The sequence below is a fragment of the Scomber japonicus genome, chromosome 3 (assembly GCF_027409825.1).
Source record: "Scomber japonicus isolate fScoJap1 chromosome 3, fScoJap1.pri, whole genome shotgun sequence".
Lineage (NCBI taxonomy): Eukaryota > Metazoa > Chordata > Actinopteri > Scombriformes > Scombridae > Scomber > Scomber japonicus.
The window spans coordinates 19,251,010-19,262,174 of record NC_070580.1 but is presented as its reverse complement, the minus strand read 5'-3'; the positions used below and the strand labels follow the sequence as shown (position 1 = coordinate 19,262,174).

The following is an 11,165-nucleotide window of genomic DNA, read 5'->3' as shown; positions in this document are numbered from 1 at the left end:
CCCTAAAGTCTCAGACCCCCAAGAGGACCCCAAGATTCACAATTGGTAATTGGTTTGCGTATATTTGACCAATTATAACATTTAGGAATATTCACTATTAAAGTACAACATTAACTATACGGTGAGGTCCTGTTTTATTACCTGATATTGATGCCTTGTGAAATACTACCTGATTGTTGAGCTTACATGGTGCCTATACCTAAATTAAATTGTGTTTACTTAATTGTCACACAGTAAACCAAGTCCATGTAAAGGAGTAGTAATGTACACAATGAACAGAGAAAGGAGAGGAATTGGGGTTTAAAGGATGGGTTCAGATAGGCTAATTTTTCAAGGCTGTCAGGGGGGGCCTTAATGAGCAAAGACAGGTTTCTTGTTATAATCACTCCCCCTATCATACTGACCACTAGAAGATCCCTTCATAATGCACTTTCAATAGAAGAGATGGGGGCCAAAATCCACAAGCCTCCCTCTGTGCAAAAATGTATTTAAAAGTTCATCTGAGACTAATATCCAAATGAGTCAAATCAAGTAGATTTTTAGAGATGACGTCTGTCTTTTTGTTAGAATACTTCCACCACAGCTCATCAGAGAAATACTGAGGAAACACAGAGGGAATTTAATGATTAAAAAAACGAGTGTTGCAGATGTCCACTTTATATGACTGCTAAAGCTGCAGATAAACTTAAATACATTATTGCACAAAATGAAAAACAAACAAACAAATTGTGACCCTATCCTTTAAGAAGTAGAGAACATGACTCTAGTTCAATGAGTTCAATGGATTAGACTCCTATGTTCTCGCAGACCAGGTCTCATCTCGCGAGAAGACACTGCGGCTAAAAACATTATGGACGTCGGTGGAAACGGTGGAGGGCTACCTGTAAACAATAAACAGAGAGCTATGCTGCCTAATAAAAGCAGGGGTGAATTTACCCGCAACCCAAGAAAAGACTCAGAGGTACGTAGAGAGAAGTGTTTGATTTATTTCAGCGAGCCATGAACAGACGGAGATTTTCTGCTTTCGAGCACCGTTAGCTAGCTCTGCCAGGCTAACGTTCGCTTCACTATAATTTGAAACACGACTCGAACTCAACGTAAACTTACCTCCAGAAAATTAGCTTCACTGAATTAATGTCCCCACAGTTGCTCAGCGGACCACTTCCAATCCTGTTTTATCGAGCTAATGCCCAAAAAGCAGTATAGCTTAGCATAGGCTAATGTTAGTTAGCTCGTCAAAGGCCAGACTGAGCTGACAGAAGACTGACTTTTCTTCTGATTGTATCTGACTGTCACTTCATAACGCTACCTTAACTACTACGGAGCTTGTCATAGCAGCTGAAAGAACAGTCTGTCTTTGTAAAGTGAGAAAGGACATTAAATGCCAGAGAGTCGGTATGCAGCAGATCAGCTGGCTTTAGTTTTTAACACCTGTATGTGTGACCGCAGCAAAGGGGCTCAAAGTTACAAGCTCATATTAATACAAGCAGACACTCCCTTAGTGGTCAGCTGTGCATCATCTGCTACACTTAATTTGAATGTGTGTGACCAAAACCTTCAATATTTAGTACACATAATCTCCATGTAATGATATCACAACTTTTGTACAGCTGACCACTTGTCCAGTTTACACTCTCTTAGTACATCATGAACATATTTTCTCCTTTTCACCATCACTGTGATGGTGCTCTCAGGTAGTAGATGATGGTACTCAGGTTATCAGTTCCTACTGTGTGTAACTGCGACCTTCTTAACACATTAACACTCAGCTTTGTCTCTCGGGTACATGTTGCTCTCCTGTTTTTTAAGAGAAGCACACACTTAATAGTTGTCCTTCATCTACTAAATGCCACAGATACACAGCTGAAGCACACAATTATATGATCAAGGCAGCAATTTCCACAACAAGCTCCCATCTATCTACAAAGAAAAATTATGCCAATGAGTTTTCCAGCATGACAGCTGATGATTTGCGAAGGTTACTTGTTTAAAAATACTAGTTTTCTAACCAGTTCAAGATGGGTTATGTTATCATTTTAAATATAGAATGGAATAGAAAATATAGATATAAAAGGAAGCAAGTCACCAGCAATACATCCTTCTAGAAATAATGTGCAGGTAATCCACCATCTCTACTGTTAAAAGTAGTACCCATGTAAGTTAATAGCCATGTTTATAGATTATCACAATGCCAGATACACATTGGAGCAAATGAGAAATATGATGTTAATTGAAATTTGAGTCAACTGACCCTTTAAAGTTTAAACTAAGGGAAACATAGTTAAATACTCAGAAGGTGTGATTTGGTAGCACATATCTGTCTAATCAGTGAAGTTTGTAGGTGGACAGTTGAATTACTCAAAAATAATGACTTCTCTAATTACAATGGTACTAAATGTACTAAATGTGATGTGTTGTTTCACAGGGGCTATCTGAGTCTCCAGACCTCGAGTTTGAATATGCAGATACAGACAAGTGGGCTGCAGAGCTTTCAGGTACGTGGATAGTTGTCACCTTTCGTCATCATGGACATTTCCTGACTTCTCTTGTCTCTCTGAACTTAAAGTTTTCAGAGTTTGCAACATATAATGTATATAGAGTATTTATTTATATATATTCTTTATGTATGTTACAGAGCTTTACAGTTATACTGAAGGACCTGAGTTTGCTCTTAATAGGAAATGCTTTGAGGAGGAATTCAGAGCACAGGGTATGTAGTTAAACATATCTTGATTTTTTTGAATTGATCATAAACAATTATGTCTAAGCTGATTACGGTGATGTTTACTATATCCACTTCTGCTGTGTCTTAGTGTCTGATAAGAAATGGACGGAGCTCGATGCAGCTCAGCACAGAGCTCATGCCATGCGCCTGTTGGACGGGCTGGAGATGATTGCCCGGGAGAAGAGGTTGAAGGTTGCCAGGGCAATTCTATACATGGCTCAGGGTCAGTCCACATCACGTTAAACTGGATCAGCATTGATCAAAGAGGTTATTTTTGGCTGACGTCTAATGAGTCTGTTTCTCTCCAGGAACCTTTGGCGAGTGCATCTCAGAGGCGGAGGTGCAGCACTGGATGAGATACAACATCTTCCTGCTGCTGGATGTGGGGACGTTCACTGCTCTGGTTGAACTGCTCAACATGGAGATTGAGTACGTCCTCATAGATTTGTTATAGTTCAAAAGCTTAATTTAAGATATTAAAAAACAAACAATAAAACAATTAACAGTTAACAATTTTTCTGATGTCAAATTTTAATAATGACAAATATGAATTTTTATCTCCCTCAGTAATAGTGCTGCATGTAGCAGTGCTGTCAGGAAACCGGCCATCTCCCTTGCTGATAGCACAGATCTCAGGGTGCTGCTTAACATAATGTACCTGATGGTTGAAACGATCCAGCAGGAGGACCCAGCTGACAGGCCTGAGTGGAGAGTCATCAGGGATACCGTTAGAGCAGAACTGGGTAAATTTAATCAGACAGTCAAACGTTGCATTCATGTCACACAAATGCACAAAACCTGCCATGTAAACCATTTTTTACACTGCTTCTCGAATCCAGGAGCTCCGCTGTTTAACAATGAGCCCATTTCGGTCATGCTCTTTGGTATGGTTACCAAGTTCTGCAGCGGTCATGCCCCCCACTTCCCAATGAAGAAGGTGTTATTGCTGTTGTGGAAGAGCATACTGGTGAGAGACAGAAAATGTCTGCTATGACTATTTACAAATATTCTGGTCTTGTATTAGATTCTCTTTCAGCAAAGTTACCTCTGGAGTTTAGAGACCTTAAAATCCTCCTTGTCTCTGTTTCAGTTCACACTCGGAGGGTTTGAGCAACTCCAAAGCATAAAGGTTCATAAGCGTGAGGAGCTGGGCCTTCCCCCGCTTCCAGAGGACAGCATCCGAGTGATACGCAGCATGAGGGCCGCTTCTCCTCCTGCATCTGCGTCCGATCTCATAGAGCAGCAACAAAAACGGGCGCGCCGTGAACACAAGGTAGAAAGTACTGTTGCTCTCTGACCAAATATATTGTGGGTTAAACCAGCTACAATGGTACTGTTGCCATGACTAAGTATATCATCAGTATATCATCAGTAACCTAGTTAGTATAACACTGAAACCCTAATGTAATCAAAGGATTCTTGAATGTATCCACCTTAGCTGTACTGTGACTCACAGAGTTGATACACACAGCTTTAAAAGTAAAAACATTTTTAAGCCAACTGCTTTTACTAAATTTGCATGAAGTTCAACGTAGCGTGATGGAAACATGACACTATATTCCAGTCTGTATCAGGCTTTTCTTTATAGTAACAATACTTTGAATTCTGTAAGACTTTTAACTGCTTCATTTAAATAGAGGATTATTATTCAAAAGGGAGTTCTCAGGTTTTTGCTGGAGAAAGGGAAAGGTTTCTACATGAGTGTATGAAACCTAGTCCATGGTGTAGAAAGTTAGTTCATGTCTGTGTATTTCTTTGCTATTCGTGACAGTCAAATGGTTGTCTGCAATAAGTCCTTTCATCTGATGAAGACCTGGCGATACCCAGGGGTCTGGCTTATTTCACTTTTTATATACCTCTTGTCCTTTCTGACCTCTTGATTGAATGTTGATGGGTTTTTTGTTTATCCAAGAGAGAGCTTGTCAGCCTCTCAATTTATTACCCCAAAGGTTAGAGGTGCTTCTAGCCAGATCTCCTGAGTCGTAATTCTAAGTCTGGTGTCCTACGTGTCCATTACATGATATCTTTGTTTTTTTCCCCTCATGAAGGCGCTGATTAAACAGGACAATCTGGATGCATTCAATGAAAAGGACCCCTACAAGGCCGATGATGCTCGTGAGGATGAAGATGACAATGACGACAATGACAACTCTATAGAGGCAGAGACTTTCCCACTAGAAAGGGATGAAGTGATGCCTCCGCCTATTCCTCACCCGCCATCAGAGAGGGTGTCCTTCCCCAAAGGCCTGCCGTGGGCTCCTAAAGTCAGGTACTGTTCAGTTTTACTGGTTGGTTAGAAACAGAAAATAATGGCTACGTATCTTTTGAAAGCTATCGCAATTATGCCTCTGTGGTTTTGACATTCTGGTCTCTGTCCCAACAGGGAAAAGGACATTGAAAATTTCTTGGAATCAAGTAGAAGTAAATTTATTGGTTACACACTTGGAAAGTAAGTTTTCTTTTCATTGGTTGTAACAAATCTTACCTTATGCTTCTGTTTTATATGTGCAGTAACGCAATATTATGTGTGCTGAAATAATGAATTTAAACATGGTTATTCTTGTGCATGTCTGGCAGTGATACAGATACAGTTGTCGGCTTGCCCAGGCCAATTCATGAGAGCATCAAGACGTTAAAGCAGGTATTGTGTCACCATTCACTGTCATTCATTCCATTGTTTTCTTTATGTAGAGAATGTGTTAAGAATCCTAAAAGTTAAAGTGCTGCAGGATTTTCTCATATGAAGTTTTCATCTTCTTTGCAGCATAAGTATGTCTCCATAGCTGAGATTCAGATTTCAAAGGAGGAGGAGTTTCAGAAAACCCCTCTGTCTGGGGTAAGTGGAAACAAAAGTCATTTACATTAATAAAAAAACTGTTGACCATGACAGAACTTCATTATATCTGAATATTATGTATTTTATGTAATAATAATAATATGTAATAGTATGTATCTTCAGATGGACAGTTTTAACCTGCAGACATGACAAAAATGTTGAGCTATTGTGCTCTTACAAGCTTTTTTGTTTGGGTATGAATAAGACAATTGTTAAACTAGAAAAAGGACTTTTACTTTCTAACATATTGGCACTATGTGATGTGCGGGTGGATGAGTAGGATGTGGTGAAGCTTTTACTCTCCTGTTGGCGGAAACGCCTTGTGTCTGTGAGAACAAACTGTCTCTAAATGTCATGGTGACATTTTTTTCTATGTTTTGATTTTCTGCTTTTCTGTTCTCAGGGTGAAGAGGAAGTGGAGATGTGCTCCACTGAGCTGCTCTATCAGGGAATTCTGCCCAGTTTACCTCAATATATGGTTAGTGCTTTTTGGGCTTGGGTAGTTTCAAGAAAGGTTTACATTACAGTAGCATTTATTTAACACTGTATTTATAATTTACACTTTGACATACCTTTAACAAGTAAAGGTTCATGTGAATGGCTCCTGAAAGGAACTTCCCTCCCTTCCCTTTCTCTTTATTGAGCTGAATTTAGACTATTACACAAGTCTAAATTCAGCTCAATAAAGAGAAAGGGAAGGGAGGGAAGCTGTTAGCTGTGGTCCACTGAAATAAATTGCATTAGTGTGTTCACATTACACTCTGACCTAAGCTCTGAGAGCTCTACTCTGACCACTTTGTGACCTAAGCAGTTATTTTTTTCAATAACTGAGCAATAAACATTGTTTATTTTTGTAAATGAGGTAAGGGTTAATGCTAGTCCATTTAGGGTTTATACAGTAAACAAGATGCTGGGTCGGTAAGGACACAAGAATAATGACAGGGAGATGTCTTCTTTCATCCACTTAACACTCAGAGTGTCCAAATAAAGGTGCCTCCAAACAAAAAACAACCTTAATCCCAGGCGAAATACAAAGGAAGTCCCCACAGGTGTAGCAAGGTGTCAAAAAAGTCAGTCGGCTCAGCTGTAGGCTGCGTGGCTAACTACTACACTGGGGGTAATTGCGTCACGCCCAACAGAGAAGGAAGAAAGGACCCTTAAGCACATCTTCAAAATAATAGCCTTTTATACATTTTTATTTGTAAAGCTTACAAATATTGTCACATTTTTGGTCGCACAATCACACAAATTTCCATTGAAGCAGCACAAATGACAGAGCTCATATAAAAGAATCTACAGCCCCTCTGCACTGATCAGTATTTGTATGTAAACAGTCACTGTTGAATAAATTACTAATGCCAACTGTCACTGTAAGCTTCGTAGTCAGGATGTTGTATAAATGACTTGTCTGTGTGTCTCTCTGGATGTCAGATTGCTCTGCTGAAGATCCTACTCGCAGCAGCTCCGACCTCCAAAGCCAAGACAGATTCCATCAACATCCTGGCAGACGTGCTGCCGGAGGAGATGCCGTAAGTGACATGCCTCTCAGAGGTTCAACAGTTTTGTCATCTCATCATCCTCACTTTTGTAACATTATTACAGTGGCATTTCTTTCTAAAGTGGAAAAGAATAACTATCTGCTACTCTTTTTTTAGTTAATATAAGTATACAGACACTGTTACTGGAATTTAGTTTAGATTATTTGTGTAACAAGAGCTGTGGTTATTTTGATGTGGTTTGTGAGCAGATTATTGTATTTTAAAAGGTCTTCTAAAACCCAGTAGGAGTGATGCCGTAGGTACATTTTGGCAGTGCAGGCACGTAACAAGATCAAGGAATAATCCAAGATTGTGTATTAGTAAGAGAATAGGTTAGTAGGGTGTAAAAAGTATTTTAACTCAATCTACATGTGAAAGATATTAAAGAGGGTAAAAGGTAAGGGACTCTGTAGAACCTGAAGAGGTGACTGATGGATTATGTGTCTCTCTGCAGGACTACAGTGTTGCAAAGCATGAAACTTGGTGTTGATGTCAATCGCCACAAAGAGATTATCGTGAAGGCGATCTCTGCCATCCTGCTGCTGCTTCTGAAACACTTCAAACTGAACCACATCTACCAGGTAAGTACATCACACACTTATGAGACCCCAATTCTGCGTATCAGTGATTTTCTCAAATGTTAAAATTATGTTGTAGTCATCCCGTCATTCTTATTAAATGATCAAATTTGTCTTTATGTGCTTGTTTTCACAGTTTGAGTACATGGCTCAACATCTGGTGTTTGCCAATTGCATCCCGCTCATTCTCAAGTTCTTTAACCAGAACATCATGTCGTACATCACAGCTAAAAATAGGTACTTTTCAGCATCTCTTTAAAGAACACGACTCCCATTTACACGAAAGGTCATGAACAATACTTAAATTGCCATTATTTCATTGCTTTCGATTTCTTTTTTCCCCAACAGCATCTCAGTACTCGACTTTCCTCACTGTGTGGTGCACGAGCTCCCTGAGTTAACTGCAGAAAGTTTGGTGCGTTTTCTCATTTCTGTCATTTTATAGTTGTTGGTTTCGCCACAGATATAGAAGATAATAATAATGATGTTTTGTGTTTGATATTTTGTCTGTTAACAGGAAGCAGGTGACAACAATCAGTTTTGCTGGAGGAATCTGTTTTCCTGCATTAACCTGCTGAGGATCCTCAACAAACTAACCAAGTGGAAACACTCCAGAACGATGGTGAGAGCCCGACTCATCAAATAGCATTTACTGCAGCAGAGAAATCATGGATCGAAAATTTCATGGCAATCCTTTCTATAGTTATGTGATATTTCAGTCTGGACCAAACCAACAAGCTGACGTCGCTGTGGCTGGAAAAAAAAGATAACCCTCCATTGACCTGAATATAAGGTCTTATATTTGGACCATTACGGTATATTAGCTCACGGCATTAATGTTTTCTCACCCAGATGCTGGTGGTGTTTAAGTCAGCTCCCATCCTGAAGAGGGCACTGAAGGTCAAGCAGGCCATGATGCAGCTCTATGTCCTCAAACTTCTCAAAGTGCAAACCAAATACCTGGGACGCCAGTGGAGGAAGAGCAACATGAAGACCATGTCCGCCATCTACCAGAAGGTGCGACATCGGCTCAACGATGACTGGGCTTACGGAAACGGTGGGTAAAATCAAAGTCAGGATAGTTGGACACCCACTGAGTTGTATTTATACTCTTATGCACTAAATATAATTGGCTTGTTTATGTTTTTGGAGCAGATCTGGATGCTCGTCCCTGGGACTTCCAGGCAGAGGAGTGTGCTCTGCGTGCCAACATCGAACGCTTCAACAGCCGCCGCTACGACAAGACCCACAGTAATCCGGACTTCCTGCCTGTGGACAACTGTCTGCAGAGTGTTCTGGGACAGCGGGTGGACCTGCCAGAGGACTTCCAAATGAACTACGACCTCTGGCTGGAGCGCGAGGTCTTCTCCAAACCTATTTCGTGGGAGGAACTGCTACAGTGAGAACCAGCAACTCTCAACGTGTTCGTTCTTTGATGGAAAAACAAAAAAATCAGGAGTTCAGACAAACCACCAACAGTGCACTCGCTGATCAAACTCTGATCGAAGTATTATGTCACGAGTCCTATACAGAATGAAGACGTCGGATGGATTTTAATTATCAGCCTGGAGCAACGTGATTTTACAGTTTGATCGGGGCTCCAAACAAACGCTTTATGTGATGAACTGTTGCCTTGAAGAAATTTAGCATTATTGTGATTTCAATCCTCTTGTTAGCAAAAAAAAACATCATCCTTTTGTATTTAGGTTCTTTGAGACTTTTCCCACACTAATGCCACCCACAGTTTTCAATGAAGTAACATGATTTACATTTATGAAATATGTTCTGTTTGTAGACTTGAACTCAACCCTCACATTTCCATCTCGTGGTTGTGCCTCTTACCTGTTAGGTCGGTAACTCTCACCACAAAGCACTACGTGACAGTACATTCACTCCTAATTTTAAAGAGATTTATTTAGAATACATTTGTAAATGTAAAGACTCAGAGGTGTGTGTGAGCACATTTAAGGTGTTGAAATAAATATAACATTCCTTGGGTTCATCTCATGAGCTTTTCAGAGAAATGAAAGGAATGAGTGGGTTTTTTGTAGTTATTTCTCTATGTACAAATAGAAACATGTACTATTTGATGGTTATTTCTTGTATGGGGTGAAATATTCCTTCCCCAACTTATCCTTTGTTGCTCCTCTGCATTTGCAATATCATTTCAATTTAATTTCCATCCTGAACATCTTTACCCTCCTTTTTTTTTCTACTTTTCATCGTCTTTTTTGTTATATTATAAAAGGTTAAAGAAATGGGAAAGACTTGCAAATTGTGGAACTTATTTATCATGTTTTTTTCTTTGTTTTACAGTGAATTAAATACTATAATAAAATAGATACTGTCATTCCTGGAGCGTTTTTTCCCCCCTTCCTATTAACGAGATAATAAATATTTGAATTTTATTGTATTTTGGGACTCATTAATAAGAACAATTTCATAGGCGTGCATTTTTATGTCCAGAGACCTCAAGAAAACACATTCAGATACATGACAGATTTTATAATCCTTGTCAAGTAATGCTGTTTATATTCATCTTTTTCCTAATATTATTATTAAACTAAATTGGTCACATGACAAGCCCTTTGAACTCTATGATATGTGTGTTTGTTCTTCTAATTTGGACTACAAAGATAAAATGATTTTCAAGGTGAACTTCCTGAATATGTACGTGACACATATCAAAGTATGTACATTGCTCAAGGGCACAAATTTCACATCACCACAAGGAAGCAACATGTCAAAACCCTTCAACATAGAAACCTACTCATCCACACATCTATTCAAGAGATTCACAGTTTCTAGCAAAACTGATTTAAATCAGGACATTTCTGATCAACTAAACAAAGTAGATATGCCAAAGCATCCACTGCAAACTTTTGGTTTGATAATGTCAACACATTTTCATTATTACTTAAAACATTTTAAGGTTGGATGCCCAGATCTACTTCAGAGATGGTGTGAGAAAGTGCTGAGGAGAATATGTGTGTAAAAATGCACTTTATTTTGGATACCATAAACAAGTAATAATGTTTTAAAACTTGGAAAACAAAAACACTACCAAGCTCCGCCCCTCCCCCGCCCCCCCAATAATTCCATCCTACCATGACTTCAGCTCCCTCCCCTTTGAAATCAGTTCAAATATTTCAGCCACACCCATCTCCATATCAGGAAACCACACATGCAAGACTACTGCGTCACTTGAGCAGGGAAGGAAACAAAACTTGCAACATCCCGCCCTTCTCCTCACAAACATGGCAGAGTTTCACGTCCCTCTGAGGATGAATAACCTCTGCTGTCGAATCTGCAGCCAAGTTCTCAGGAATCCTGCGACTATTCCCTGTGGACACAACTTCTGCATGCAGTGCATTCAGGACTACTGGAATCAGGAAGAGAGCAACAACCTGCCCCACATATGTCCTGAATGTGGTTGGTCTCTGTTGTTGTTCAGTCTGATACAGTGGTACCACCACAGAATGAGGTTA

The 11,165-nt window shown here is 39.6% G+C and overlaps 1 protein-coding gene across 1 annotated transcript; it reads left to right on the top strand.

Moving 5' to 3' along the window:
• Positions 1-847: 847 nt before the first annotated feature.
• Positions 848-10,044, top strand: strip1 (striatin interacting protein 1). The gene is made up of 20 exons (XM_053315261.1): positions 848-961; positions 2,426-2,495; positions 2,636-2,710; positions 2,814-2,948; positions 3,034-3,154; positions 3,293-3,468; positions 3,565-3,692; positions 3,816-3,998; positions 4,774-4,994; positions 5,109-5,174; positions 5,303-5,366; positions 5,490-5,561; positions 5,965-6,039; positions 6,993-7,090; positions 7,554-7,680; positions 7,814-7,914; positions 8,026-8,092; positions 8,195-8,299; positions 8,530-8,734; positions 8,833-10,044. The coding sequence occupies exons 1-20, from the start codon at positions 851-853 to the stop codon at positions 9,078-9,080; spliced, it is 2,448 nt and encodes an 815-aa protein (XP_053171236.1). The 5' UTR covers positions 848-850; the 3' UTR covers positions 9,081-10,044.
• The last annotated feature ends 1,121 nt before the right edge of the window (positions 10,045-11,165 follow it).

What these genes read in the sequence shown, in the direction of transcription:
- strip1 (XM_053315261.1), top strand. Translation starts at nt 851, where the DNA reads ATGGACGTCGGTGGAAACGGTGGAGGGCTACCTGTAAACAATAAACAG. An exon ending in GGGCGCGCCGTGAACACAAG is followed by an intron (nt 3,999 to 4,773) that starts GTAGAAAGTACT and finishes CCCCTCATGAAG; the next exon opens with GCGCTGATTAAACAGGACAA. An exon ending in AGAAAACCCCTCTGTCTGGG is followed by an intron (nt 5,562 to 5,964) that starts GTAAGTGGAAAC and finishes TTCTGTTCTCAG; the next exon opens with GGTGAAGAGGAAGTGGAGAT.